The following is a 16,037-nucleotide window of genomic DNA, read 5'->3' on the forward strand; positions in this document are numbered from 1 at the left end:
AGACCCTGTATGTTACGAAAAATTTACTAAATCATCATTCTTTATAGAAAAAAAATATATTGATAAGTTTGATCTTAACTTGTACTTTTTTTTTGAGTAATTTAAGAATTTGTGGTACATATTTTATTTAGTGTCCCAAGGCGATTTCTAGAAAATTTGTAAACAAATACAAAAGAGTATAAAAAATTTCAACAGTAGTGTGGTAGTAAAAGCTCAATATAAGAGATGATCGTATAACTTTTTTTAGAAATTGAATATATTTGATAAAATTGTAATAAAGCTAGACATTTTAAATACAATTTGTTAGCAATGTGCGTCACAAATTGTAGTCAATCGTATTGTCTGTAGAAATTATAATCAAGAGCTACAATTGAGTACAAATTTTTCCTTGTACTGATACATCTCTGANGAGAGATTGCACGGATTTTTTAGAATGGTCAATTGTTTGCAAGTTACAGCTTGTTAAAGTTCAATTTTTTTAATTTTTCTATTTAAATAATTTAGTAGGAAATCGCTATTAATCGCTATTAAAGTGTTATTAAACATAAAATTTTTGATAATTCTTTCTACAATTAATGAAGTTGCCAGGCTCTAATACCATCTCTTGTAAAACCAGCTTCGTTAGTAAATAAAATATTATTAGTAAATTTATTATCCTCAGTTTATTTTTCTACAACGTTATTAGAGCCGAAAAAAAATTATGGTGAAAAATAAAACATATCAGCTTTAAACAATTTTTATTACAATTCGTAACACCAAAATTACTAATGATATTTATTTGAAGCATGGCAACTTACAGAAAGCATTATCAAAAATTTGATGTTTAATAACACATGAATAGCGATTTCCTGGTAAGCGGTTACATTTATCAGCTTGAACAGAGAGTACATAATATTTTTTTGATATTGTTTCTCTTTTCAATAATGTTTAAATTTCTGTGATGTCTAGCAAGAGAAAAAAGTAATGAATAAAACAAATTTTGAGTTCTAGCGGTGCATAATGAAACTTTTCTCTGACTGGTCCAATAGAGCTTATTGGATGTGCCAAATGAGAGACTAATAGAATTTGAATTTAATAAGTTATTTAATAAGAAAAATAAAAAAATTTAACTTTGACAAGCTGTAATTTGCAAACAATTGACAATTCGAAAAAAATTTCATTATAGAAAAAAATATATTGAAATAAGTTTGATCTTAACTTGTACTTTTTTTTGAGTAATTTAATAATTTGTGGTACATATTTTATTTAGTGTCTCAAGGCGATTTCTAGAAAATTTGTAAACAAATACAAAAGATTATGAAAAATTTCAACAGTAATGTGGTAGCAAAAGCTCAATATCAAGAGATTTTTGTATAATTTTTTTTAGAAGTTGAATATATTTGATAAAATTGTAATAAAGCTAGACATTTTAAATACAATTTGTTAGCAATGTGCATCACAAATTGTAGTCAATCGTATTGTCTGTAGAAATTATAATCAAGAGCTACAATTGAGTACAATTTTTTTTTGTACTGATACATCTCTGATTGTGATTGTTGCCAACCAAATTTTAAAATCTTTAAAAATATTGTAATTTCGCAAGTAGACAGAGGATGCCAATTTACGTAATTCCTGAAAATTTAAAGTTAAAATATTACATAATCAGAAAAATATTACCTTCATAAAATTTAATTTCTCTAGTAATCTATGAAAGTTACAAGAAATCTGAGGATATCGATCAAGCGCGCTTAGTATTATGCAATTTATTTATAATCTAACCAACTTTGTACCTCTTACCATTTCCGAGATCCACGATCATTCTATGAATATTAAAATAAAACTTGCAAACATTAAATACATCAACTCTTTAAATAGACCAACAAATCAAGGAATAGAATATGTGTTTTCGAAAGTTTTAGACGATTTCCTGGAAGACCATTAGCTGGCGCCAATTTTCTCCACGAATTAATCGGCATATATTAGAGAGTTTGGTAAAATTGTAGTCAGCTTCATGAAATAATATTTATCAATAAATATTTAATGACACATTACCTCTTGAAAATCTACTTCTATTTTTTTAAGGGGATGTACCTACGATTATATTTGTTTTAAATCAAATATTTTGTTTTGTTTGTTTAACTATTTAGTTGTGTTGGTACATTCAGGAAAGTATCGATAGAGATTGATAAAGAGATATGATTAATTTGGGTTAAAAATTATTATTATTACTCATGTCTATAAGTCATTGATATGAGTAACAATATTCATATACATAATATTCTTTATTCCTGGAATTAATCTCTAATAATATAATTATTATGTATCATCAATATGTAGGTATCATTTTTATCAGTTTTTATAAAATATTGTGTAATAATTCGAGAGCTTAGAGAATGACTAGGTACACCTAAATATTTATTTTCTATTTTTATGTTGATGATGTACGAAATACAATACGCAAGATAACAAATTTATCGTTTTAATAAGCACAGCTGACTTTTTCAAAAAGTCTGACAAGAATTATCTAATCTAAAAGTAATTACGTTTTAAACTAATTTAACTAATGAATCAGAAAAGCTTACATAATCAAATCAAATATCTACTAAAAGATAAAGACAAAATTTCTTGGAATAAGAAGCACATGATTGTGATTTTGCGATATGCTTCTATTATTGCAAATTCATCCAAATAAGAATTGACACAGCTGTTGGATATCAAATGTATCGGTTCTTAAAGATGATATTTCAAATTAAGTATAACAATATATCTTATACCTAATGTTTGAAAAACAGTTAGGTACATTTTTATACAGGATGTTTATTAAGTACTTGTACAAACTTTAAAGGGTGAATCTTTGACTAATTTTAAGACAAAAAGTTCATATGAACAAGGGCCCGCGACGGATTAATTCTTGAGAAAAAAAAATTTTTGTTTGGTATTTTGATTATATTTTTGTTCAATAACATTTTTGACAAAATTCGTGAAACTGAGACTATTGATGATGAGAAACTCAAATATTTACTTAGTTTTATGTTTGATGTTAGAGGGCGCCACAGTGTTATATCTGGATTTAAATATCCATAACATTTTTATGTCATTTTTAACACTCGCCAGCCTCAACGAAATTAAGAATTGCTTCATTAAAGCATTAAATTAAAGCAACTATTTAAATTTATTTTATGTTAATTTAAATAATCTTCTAAAAGCTCATATACTAGTATCTTTGAACAACATGTAGATATATACTGGCCTGAAATTACCTTTTTTATACTTTACCGATTTTAAGGATACCTAGAAATGAACCTGTTTAGAATGATAAGTTAACCAAAAACATCAGAGATTTTTATTAATAAATCTAATACTCTTTTTATTAAAACCGTATATCGTAAAATGCACTGTTGTTTAGCTTTAGCGGTGTTTAAAATTTCTGGTTCTGAAGTTACACCGATTTTCCCTCACCTTGCGCCACTTAAACGAAAAACCAGACACACTGTACGAAATATGTACTTAGTTGTGTTTGTTAAATATTATTTATATTTAAATTGGAACATTAAAACAAGACATTAAGAGGATTGTTTACAACCAATTTGTGTGAACGATGATGTCACGACACAGTCAGTTAAACGTTTTCGAGAAATGAATGAACTAATGAAATAGTAGGAATACACATTAAGTACATTTGCAATTTTCATGTGTTTTCCCAAAATATTTGCAAGGTTCCATTCACAAGTAGATATCAAAATAATATGTTCCTGTGATTCTGATTCACCCTATATGTTGTAGAAAGTGCAGCACAACTCAAAGGTGTACGCTGGGTTTTGCCGACGACTAGTGGACACGAAAATCTCAGGAGCTGCATTCACATTCCTATCTCGTCGTCGATCATATGAAATTAGTTTATTCCCGGAATTTGGTTCATGAATCAACTAAGCCATGGTAGCTAAAAGTGGTGAATCAACATTCAGTACAACCGGCGGCGGCGAAAGTGTTGCGTCTCCCGATGCGGAGCGCGAGATTCAGTCAATTTTTTGCAAATTGACAACCGCCGAACTCTTAAAACATTTGTTAAATACGCGCGCCAGCAATCGAGACAGCCATGACGAAACAAATGCCGGCGAAACCGTCAAAAAGCGTGGCCATGACTCACCTCAAGAGGCTTACATCCAAGCGACGGATCCATCCCCGATAAAGCTCACTTTTTGTTCAAAATCGGCGTGCGATAAACGCGATTCCGCTGATAATAACAGTGATGTTTTATCTCCGACGGGCAGAGGTTATGTGTCGTTCGAACATGGAATAATGAGCGAACGAGATGACGACCGCCAAAATAATGAAGAACAAGGCTTCAGGGAAAACCTGCAGAGGAACCTCAGCGAGGAAAGCTCCCTTCCCGAACAGTTTTCCGATGACGAGGTCGCGGATTTCTCCGCAGCCATTCTGTCCTCCGACACTCTGGATTTTATTTTGTACGGGACGGAAAATAATCTGTGCATCCATACGCCCAGCCCGAAGGAAAACACCAGTGAGTGTACCGTTAACTCGGATTTTAGTGATTTTACGGAACTGTTGCCGTTTGTTCGGGAAACTGGGTCTCCTGAGGCTGCGTTTTCACCAGTGGCGTCCACGTCGGTCAGTTCCACAGTGAGCAGTAAAATTGTGCCTACAATTGGTGAAACTAGTGATAAAAAGACTGAGACTGCTACGAGTAGTGATAGTGAGAAGGACATCAACGATGCTATGGTACTAGTTCCTTGTGGTAAGTTTATGTCAAATGTTTAAAAGCAGAAGTTAAAATGCCCATATTTTTATAAAGAAACGAGACCCATACCATCTTTTAGGGAATTTCTACGCTCATGTAGACGACTTTGAAGATGAAAAAATTTCAAGAGAAATAAGATTTAAAAAAAATGCTTTTTTCGTAACTACACTTAGGTACTTAAATTTTAGTTACATATTAACACTCCAATTTTTAAATTTCATAATGCTGTAGATCACGAAAAAACAATCCTTGTTTTAATTTTTTTATTTCCCAAATTTCATTCCACATTGTTTTGTCATGCAAGAATTTCGGTCATAATACAAGTAGGTACTTTAAATTATAAGAGGTTTTGATAGCTTAACATAAATAACCGATAAGAGAAGCTTTTCAATTTTTTGTGCGTCTAACGTGACTTGCAGATTTTGCTTCACAATAAATAAATATTAATATGTGTTGGGAAACGCGTCATTTTCGAGATGCCGGAGGGTTTAAATTTTATATTCCACTTTTCTAAATTACAAGAAAACGATTTTCATCTAAAATTTGCCATACACACGTAATTCTAGTTGTTATTTTCGCTTCAGTCTTTCACTGATCAAAATTTGTACATTACAATAGTCAGTTTCATAATTAGTTACTCAAGTATGTATTACTCAAATAATAGAAAGTGACCGGGTGGGGGCGATGACTTATATATGCATTGTACATGTGATGTAAATAATCGTTTTAATACCCAAATATTACTAAACTATTACTCAAGCTTGACAAGTGGTTTAAACAATAATTAAGTATTCAAGTAATATTTCGAGTATCAAGTTATCTATGAATGAAATAAAATATTATTTACTCGGGGCCTGTGTTCTTCTCAACTTCATCATATATTATTCTTATTAATTTTGAACACACATCTTAAAATAGTCCTTTTATTAAGTTATGACGTTGAATGTGCTATTAAAATGTATTCACGGATGTAGTTGAAAGGAGGAAAAACATTTTATTTATAATTTCATGAAAAGAGCTACACTTTACCACAGAGAACATATTTTTCTAGTTTGTAACAGGACCTAATTAATTTTTCAGAATTATTTTTAAACCAAATTTAAAATGTCAAATTTGGCACAATTTTTTTAGTCGTTGACACCAGACGACCTTGGGACATCCTGTACATATGATATGTTGGAAATGGATTAGTTATTTTGTTATTTATACGGAGTTCGAAGAATAAAGTTCATTCATATTTCTATTCGTATCATTGAACATAAGCAGAATTTTTTGCAAGAATTACTGTGTTTCATAAAACAGAAAATTAAATAATAATTTCTCTTTTCCCATCGAAATCTGTGGACATACTGTACAAGCTCTTGTAAAGTTTGATAAAAATTATTTAGTTAGCTATAAAGATGTTTCTGGGTATTTTACATTTATTATAAATAGTTTTTATTTGACTGAACTCATTCATTTTTCAATAGATATGCGCCTATACGTTTTTCACAACAATACTTTTAACCAAATTTAAAATGAACACCCAAGCGAAAATGATGGGACAAAAGTTAAAATTTCTCTGCAGCTTTATAATACGGTATTTTTTTATTTTTAATATATACTTATTGACTTTTTGTTTGCTTCATTTGATGCATTTTTTAGGAAAATTTTTTGAATTTATTTGAAGTGACTTTATAAACTTAAAATAACGTAAAAATACGGTACCTAAAAAGCATAAAAATCAGCTTAAACATACCTTTTTAGTAGTGACGTCACATACGCCAAGTAATAGGCAATAGTGCACATCGTCATGAAGACTTTCTCACTACTTTTACTAGATCGATTTTCGACCTTATGTACTTTGGATATAAGTGCCAAAAAAAAATGGCTTCTTTGTCATGACCTCAAATATCGCGATATTCTGGCAATATTAGAAATATTTAAGAAGTTTTAGATCCCAATAAGTGACAAACTAATAGAATTATAGAATTTATATATTTAAATTTATTGAACAATATTGACTTTTACAGTAATTAATAAATTAAAATTATATCAATGTTACTGAGCATGCGGATTAAATATAATTTCATGTAACATGGAAGCCAAGTAGCCTCGCAATAGGGAAGCTTTGGGTGTGGTTAAAAGTACGTCTATAATAAACAACTTGAAGAAAAAAACACTCGATAAACACACTGACACAGTACAACACCAAGAAGAACAATACTTAGTAAGAACTAGAAAATGCCAAGATTAAACAAAACAAGAGAAAATACGCTAATGATGACAGCGATAACATATCAACAAGATCTCACCTGCGTATGAGGCTATACTTTCCGGGCATGAGCAATAGGACTAACATGGCTAATGTTAAATTTTTACTTTATTTAAATTTAGGAATATTCTTTTATATGTTTTTTTTTGTGTGTATCTTTTTACGAAACACGTATTGGTTGTTCTTAAATACTTCTAAATCCTTGTAAAAATAAATTAATTTGAAGTAGTTCATTTTTATAGTATCTATGTGAATAGTACACAAGGATCAGATTCGGTCTGTACAATATCAACTATGACAATTTGTGGCGTGTTGCCTAAATATGTGACGTCACACTAAAAGAGTATTGTCATAATTTAAAATAATTTTCATGCTAAAATAACGTAGAATAGCAGATTACTGTAAAATTGCACCTGCTCTGACTCAAAATTTTAATTGAGAAGATCCTGTCACATTTTGATGATTACGTGAAGCATAAAGCATCTGTTGGTACTTGTATAAATGTTTTTCAAATAGGAGTTACACTTGAAAATATTAAATTCCGGTTGAATCATATTGAAGAACTAGAGATGGTGCCTCTTATATTCTGGATTCAACAAATTCTATTGCAAACTATTCAATTTATCAACATTAAACTTGAGTACCTTTTTTATAGTCTAGATATCAACATTAAGAAAATAATAGAACATGGAATAGAAGTAAAACAGTTGGTGATGAAACAGTGATAGTCACAAATATTCTAAATGTAAAATATCAATAAGATATCTCGAAAGACTTTTAAAATATGGCAAAAATATATCTACCATTCCACTTTAAAAGGAGATGTCTCACTTATTATCCGTTTACGAAAAAATATATAAGTTCAAACCGTAAATGTGTTAAAATTACTAATATTTTTTTTAAACCATCCCTTCATATTATATATGTACATTTTGAGAAACGATGTCCAGATGGAAGATAATCAAAACCCTGCGTGCTGCTCATTACCGAATAGACCCTTTTAGTAGTGACGTCACATAGGTACGCCAAATAATAGGCAACCCCATAGGGTTGCCATATTTGGCCTAATAATTTCTCAATATTTTTACTTGATCGATTTTCGACCTTATGTACTTTGGACATAAGATCAAAAAAATGTCTTCTTTCTCATGACCTTAAATAACGCCATATTCTGGCAATATTAGAAATATTTAAGAAGTCTCAAACCTCAATTGACAAACTTAAAAGAATGATAGAATTTATATATTTAAATTTATAGAACAATTCTGACTTTTACACTAATTAATAAATTAAAATTATATTATTATAATCAATGTTACCGAGCATACGCATTAAAGATAATTTCATGTAAGTCAAGTAGCCTTGTCACAGGATATCATTCAAGAAAAGTTTGGTTATGGTTAAGAGTACGTCTATAATAAACCGCATGAAAAATAAAATACTTGATAAACACACTGGCATAGCTCAACACCAAGAAAAACAATAAAACTCTTAGTAGAACTAGAAAATGCCAAGATTAAACAAAAGAAGAGAAAATACGCTAATGTTGACAGCGATGACACATCAACAAGATCTCACCTGCGTATGAGGCTAGCAATAAAACGGCTAACGTTAAATTTTTATTTTATTTAAATTTAGAAATATTCTCTAATAAATTTTTGTAAGTTTTAAGCACATTAGTGTATCTATTTTACGAAACACGTGTTGGTTGTTCTTAAATACTTCTAACTCCTTGTAAAAATAAATTAATTTGAAGTTCATTTTTATAATATATATGTAAATAGTACACTAGGGTCAGATTCGGTCTGTACAATTAACTATGACAATTTGTTCTGGGTTGCCTAAATATGTGACACTAAAAGACACTATTGACCTAGAGTTAGGGAGGCACTGCTCTCAACAGGGTCGTACTCCACTTAGGTACTTCGATAGACTTTGTTCTTACTATTTCATGCTTTTGTTTATATGGATGAATAAACCATTCTGTAAGGTATAATCAGTGTACTTAGGTGTTTAAACAAACAATGTTTCACTTTAGAGATGTGCAAGCTGTTAACATAATAAGCAAAAAAATAAATAAAGTTCAAATACTTTCTTATATTTCAAATCCTACTCTGCTACGATTTTTTTGGAGTTAAACTTGGGGCTAAATTTTCATGTCGAGAAACCCGATTTTTATATTTTTGGACATTGCTAAAAATATAAGGAGGCAATTACGTACCACCCTGTATATTGTATGTCTAGTAAGAATAAAATCAATAAAATATTCCCAAAAAAGTTTGCCTTAATAAAGCTTTGAATTAAAAAATGTATACTTACAAGGAATGTTTAATTATTATTTTATATTTTTATAGAATAGGTATCTACTGTAGATGATACTTTACTACAATGAATTCTAAATTATTTCAAGATAAATATCAACGTAATGCATCTCGTTTAACTCTGGAAATTTTAATTATTAGCGAAAAGTTTGTTTAACCTTGGCGTGAATATTGCAACAAGTCAAACGAAAGGAAAACTAAATACGTGGTGCATATTTCGGCGTATTTCGCCTACTCATTACAAAGTGAATGAATGAGTTCAGTTGAATTCATTGCGAAGAAATGAGTAACGACATCGAAAATTAATTGAATCTAATACACTAGAATTAATTTAGCTATTCAAAAAAATGCCGGAGGCGCCCCGGTTATTGTAATTGGATATGGATTGGCTTCATCAATCACTGGAATGTTCAAAGGCGCAATTTTTTTTATTATTGACGACTTGGGATTCTGATTGTGCTTTACAAAATTCAAGGGAATTTACGCTAAGGTTTCTGTTATACGTGGTTATATGGTATGTTAGAATTTTGACTGCTTTTACTTCAGAACTAGATAGACTAAGCATAAATTAACAAGGAACTTAGACGTTTTAAACGTTACTTGACTTCCGCTTAGGACAACTGACGTGGATGTCAAAACATATAAAGCTAAGCAATTTCTGCGAAAATTAATATACAGGGTGGGCCAGTAGTGTGAGAAAGTAAAATAACTCCCTTGTTACTCATAATACAGAAAAAAAGTTTATATAAAAGTTGTACATAATCAAGAAACCTAAACTACAAAATTATTTTGAAACATACAGAGCGATGAATAAAAATGGGACATGCCAAATATTACATTTTTTAAATGGAACACCCTGTATATTTTTAAACATATGGATTTCCGAAAAAAATCTGTATTTGGCAATATAAATAGTTTGTCACTTTAGTGCAGGGTTGTCAAGTTATGTAGAAAATTCTTCGAATTTTGAAAAAAACATGACCTCGAAGAAGTTGTATTAATTTTTAGCTACTAACACTTGGAACAAAATACTTAGACAGAGTTACAGGCAAGTGTTAGACAAAGGCTCCTATATTAGCTAATATCGATAGTTTATATAGGGCATTTTTTATAATACGATCATTTTTAGAAAGTTTAAATTTTATTTTCTAAAATTGTTCAAATGGAACACCCTGTATTTTATTGTTTTATTTTATTCATATATCGGTCCACTTCAACTTTTATTAAGCATGTTCTATACCTAAAATTGTTAGTTTTTAAGACATAGCAACATTTCTGAGAAAACTTAATTTTTATTATTTATAGAATACCAACTAACAAATATTAACTCAAAATGGAATGATAAATTATGAACTGACAAGTTGGCACAATGTGACAGTTTTTTCCAAAGCCATTTCGTGTGACCGAAAATAATAAAAATTAGGTTTTTCCAGCAATGTTGCTATATCTTAAAAACTAGCAACTTTAGGTGTAGAACATACTTAATAAAAGTTGAAGCGGACTGATATGTGAATAAAATAGAACAATAAAATACAGGGTGTTTTATTTGAAAAATTTTAGAAAATCAAGTTTGAACTTTCTAAAAATGATCGTATTATAAAAAATGCCCTGCATAAAATATCGATATTAGCTAAAATAGGAGTTTTTGCCTAACATTTTCTTATGACTGTCAAATATTTTTGCTCCAAGTGTCAGTAGTTGAAAGTTAATACAACTTCTTCGAGGTCATGTTTTTTCCAAAATTCGAAGAATTTTCTACATAACTTGGCAACCCCGGACTAAAATATTAAACTGTTTATATTGCCATATATAGAATTTTCTCAGAAATCCATATGTTTAAAAATATACAGGGTGTTCCATTTAAAAAATGTAATATTTGGCGTGTCCCGTTTTTACTCATCGCCCTATATGTTTCAAATTAATTTTGTCCTTTAGGTTTTTGGATCCTGTACAACTTATATATAAACTTTTTTTCTATATTATGAATAACAAGGGAGTTATTTTACTTTCTCACACTAATGGCCCACCCTGTATTTACAAAATTTAAAGAGAGTTAATTGTTTTGCAGTCTTATTTTTGAATAGATGAATTTTAGAACTAATAAGTTCCTTAGTATGAAGATTTAGATTTTAGTAATTTTGAAAATTTTATAACTTTTTAATATTACTTGTTTTAACTTTTCTAAATGCGTTCGTATCTACTTTACGTAGTGGCAGTAGATTAATTTAGCTAAACTAGATCAATGTTAGAGGTCATTGATACTGAAAATCACAAACTAAATACATACGTTACTTAAAAAAAGTAATACATAATTATTTGTAAAAACTTGAAACCATTTTAAAAAAAATATTTAATACGTCAAATAAATTAGTACTTGTATCTACTTTTTTATTATGTATGTTTTCTAATACGACAAAAATATTATTATTATTTTAAAACATAAATTTAGTTTTATTTACAATTAGTAACCAATATTAGTTAATATTTAATAAACCACGTCAGAAAAATATTTTTTAAAACAGTAGAATATTTTTTAATGTTCGGCGCTACGTCCACATTGATATGAAGAAAATATGGTGACGCTAAGCTATACAAAAGCAATCTGTTTGACTATATTATTTCCCATTCTCTATTTATAACAACAATGCAGATAATGCACTGATACAACTTACAACACTAACTCCAGATAGCACGGTTTCCGCCGCCCAATGGCAACGTAAGCAAGAATTAAAGTGCAGATCAGGGTTATTAAAAATGAAGATACTGTTTTCGTACAAAATATGATCGGAATAGTGATTTAACTTCATCAACTATGAAGAGATTAATGGAAAAATTCAAGGAGACTCAATGAATTAGTGACCTTGCTTAAACACTCTGACCGTCCATCAACAACATCGACAATCATCGAAGCAGTTGGTGAGAGTGTTGCTGAGAGTCCAGGAATCAATTCAACACCGTGGTAAAAAATTGGACATTTCGAGAAGCTCTGTACAGCGTATTCTCATGAAAGATTTGCACCTTTATGCTTACAAAGTTCAACTGACTCAAGAACTGAAGCCTATTGATCATGCAGAGCGAAGAGAGTTCGTCGAATGGGTTATGGAACAAGTGGATTCTGATTTTTCGAATTTGAGGTTCAGAAAATCCACGAGTGATTGTTGAGAAACAAATGCGTCCATAACTTGTCACTGTTTGATGGCTGTTTGGGCTGGAGGCATCATCGGACCATTCTTCCAAAATGCGACTGGTCAGGAGAGTTAATGCAAATTGCAAGATATATGTAGACGACATGTGGTTTCACCAAGACGGCGCCCCATGCTATACAGCCCGAGAAACAATTCAGTTAGTGCATGAGTCATTTCCTGGTCGTGTAATTTCCCGTTTTGGTGAGCAGAATTGGCTACCCAGAATATACGATTTAACGCCGTTTCTTTGGAGTTTTTTGAAGTCTAAGGTTTATGCTAAAGAGCCCACGACCACCCACGTGTGAAGGAGAAAATTTCTACAAAAGAGTGCGTATGTGCCAGCAAAGCCGTAGAGGCCATTTACCCGATAAGCTATTCCATGCACAACCCTACATTGTATACTTTATGAATCAATAAAAAATTTACAATTTTACAAATACTGTCAAATAAAAGTATTCGGTATTTGAATACATATTACACAAACATTGTATTGAATACTACACATGAATACACTGTCCTCGAGTAACACCTAGCTCTGGAATGCATGTTCTAATCTAAACCAAAGACTGCTTTGATGGAAGTGTTCATTCTCACGCGTTTTCAATGACGTACGACGCGTTGCATTATCGAGGGCGACGAACGTAATTCGGCAATTACTCATTCAACCCCCAAGGCTTAATCGCTCCATTCATACCGAGAAGTTTTCCCGCCGCACCGTAATCTCTCGCGCTCTCACCGTTTCCGAGATTCCCAACGGTGACCCATCCGGTAGTAACTCATTCATTCCTGGTCCGCCGGGCGACCGCATTCCGCGTCCTCGCGCATACCATCTGAATTACTCATAATTATCGGACATTTAAGACGGCGCTGCATATAGAACCTCGCAGGTCGCGGGTTTGGTTTTTGTTGCATTCCTTCGTATCGATGATGGTCGATCGAAAGGTTTTGGGAATGCGGCAGAGCTCATCGCTCGTTTTGACGACGGGAATCAGCCCTGCAAGTGTGCCGCAACTCGTCACATCTTGTACTTAAGGCTGATTCTCACTTAGGAGTTTTTAGCAGGGTTTTGACCCCGGGGTTTTATGTGAACCCATCAGCTGTTTACAAGAGTTTTTCCAAGATCGAGGGTGAAATTCCTTATGCATGCACATTTATGAGTTTATTCAAGGGTTGTGTAGTTGGGTCAAATCTAGTTGTTTTTATGTTTTATGTTGGTAGGCATTAACAGTTGCCGACGCTGAGCGGGAAAATTTAGTTTAGTTTAATAATTGTTCTCTTGTTAAATATAACCTAAATATAACAATATTAAAAAAGCTTGTTATGGAACAAGAGGAAGCAATATTGCTAGCTGCATTAATCTGTGGGACAGCAAGCATAATAATGCCTCAACGAAGGTGGTGGAAGAGGCCTTGGTTAGATCGGGATAAAGGTAATCTGAATTTAATTAATAAGGAATTGAATGAGGACCCTGAGCGATATAAAGTTTCCTGCTAATGGATAAATGCACTTTCTTGGATTTACTAAGAAGAATAGAACCAAAAATTTCAAAGCAAGATACATTTTTGCGTGAGGCCATATCAGCTCGGGATAGATTGATTATCACTTTTGGCTACCGGAGAAAGCATGAAAAGCCTGCATTATTCATTTAGAGTTGGACATTCAACAATTACACAAATTATTCATGAAGTAACCCCAATAATTTATGACGAATTAAAAAATGAATATTTGAAGGTAAGTTAGTTTTTAATTATGATTTATTTTTTGTTTCTCAGTTTGTTTTATGTTTTCAACATGTAATCATTTTTAGGCGCCCCACACAGCAGCTGATTGGTTAAATATTTCCAAAGAATTTTATGACCGATGGCAATTTCCTAATGCTTTAGGATCTATCGATGGAAAACACATTGCCTTTCGGGCCCCAAAAGGATCCAAATTTTATAACTACAAGGGTTTCCACAGCATCGTGCTTCTAGGAGTGGTTGATGCAAATTATAAATTTCTTTACGTGGATATTGGCACCAATGGAAGAATATCCGATGGAGGTGTATTTAGAAAAAGTAAATTATTTCATGCTATGCAGAATAATAGTTTAAATTTTCCGGAAGAAAATCCATTACCGAAGACAACAGCACCAAAGTTACCATTTGTAATTGTTGGGGATTCGGCCTTTCCCTTGATGAAAACTGTTCTGAAACCTTATCCTTTCAGAAATATAACATGGGAAAAAAGGATATTTAATTATAGACTCAGTAGAGCCCGTAGAGTAGTCGAAAATGCTTTTGGGCTGTTAGCTAACATATGGAGGATACTACTGAATACAATTAATATGTCTGAACGACATGTAAAACATATAACACAGGCTTGTGTAGTTTTACACAATTACCTGTTGTGTAAATGTTCTGCAGTATATAATGAAGATTTTGAAAATACCAATGATAATTATGAATTTAGGTATGGCTTAAATCAGCAACAAGGAAATCATGCAGGTGCAGAAGCACTAAGAGTTCGAGATTGTTTTGCAGATTATTTTAACAATATAGGTGCTGTTCCATGGCAAAACAATATTGCTTAAAAAATATTAATGAAAAAATCATGTACTTCTTTCGTCTTAAGTTCTTATAATTTTAAGAAAATTGTTGTGTTTAATAACTATATTTAAAATTAATCACTGGTTAGTTCTTAGTTTTTTATTTAGTATATTTGTATCTTTTAAATAAATATAGATATACCTAATGATCATTTTGTAAGTGGATGTTTTTGAAATGGAAAGAAATATATTATCTAAAATTTTATTTTATTTTTTTACTGCTAATTCAAACACATGCATTAATAATATTAATATTAATACAATTCTTCTGTTTCCTCTTCCTCCTGGGCAGAAAAAATAAAATTCAATATAGCTCTTTTCAATGTTCTTAGCCGTGGTTGATTTTTAAGTTTTCGCATTTCTGCTTCTACAGATCTATAAATTCACATGATGTTAATTACAATAGTTTAAAAAAAAATCTACCTTGAGAAAGCTGACAAATCGTCATCAAGCTTTAACCGCTTAGACTCTTGCAATGCTGCAGTTGCTTGGCCGATCAACTTCGCCACTTCCCTTTGTGTATTGGGAGTTTTCTGGTGCCTTGAACCAGGTCTTGAATCAGAGGTGGTGGGACTCATAACTTCGTTCAGCTCATCTATGGTGCCTTCAAATACTACCTCCTCAATAATTTCATTTCCTTCAACTATACCCATTCCTTCCTAAAATATAAGAATCAAACTGAAATAAAAAAAAAATATAGTTGAGCATACAAACAAATTTGACCTCAAACTCTGAAATAATATTTTTAGTTTCACAGCTTACCTTGAGGTCAAATTTATTTGTTCGCTTGTTCCATCCATTTTTCAAAAATTCGAACTAGGTGCACACCAGTGCACATAGCTGAATTAGCTATAACTTACCAANATTTTAAAAAAAATATTTAATACGTCAAATAAATTAGTACTTGTATCTACTTTTTTATTATGTATGTTTTCTAATACGACAAAAATAT

The 16,037-nt window shown here is 31.3% G+C and overlaps 1 protein-coding gene across 2 annotated transcripts in view; it reads left to right on the plus strand.

The window, feature by feature from the left end:
- Positions 1-16,037, plus strand: part of LOC108911570 (DNA-binding protein D-ETS-6) — a 64,766-nt gene that overhangs the window by 1,932 nt on the left and 46,797 nt on the right. For both annotated transcript variants that reach the window (XM_023455405.1, XM_023455406.1), the window contains exon 2: positions 3,763-4,735. In XM_023455405.1, coding sequence (XP_023311173.1) covers positions 3,913-4,735 — 823 coding nt within the window. In that variant the 5' untranslated portion in view covers positions 3,763-3,912. The remainder of the gene's footprint in view (positions 1-3,762; positions 4,736-16,037) is intronic.

Source organism: Anoplophora glabripennis, unplaced genomic scaffold (assembly GCF_000390285.2).
Source record: "Anoplophora glabripennis isolate ALB-LARVAE unplaced genomic scaffold, Agla_2.0 scaffold6, whole genome shotgun sequence".
NCBI lineage: Eukaryota > Metazoa > Arthropoda > Insecta > Coleoptera > Cerambycidae > Anoplophora > Anoplophora glabripennis.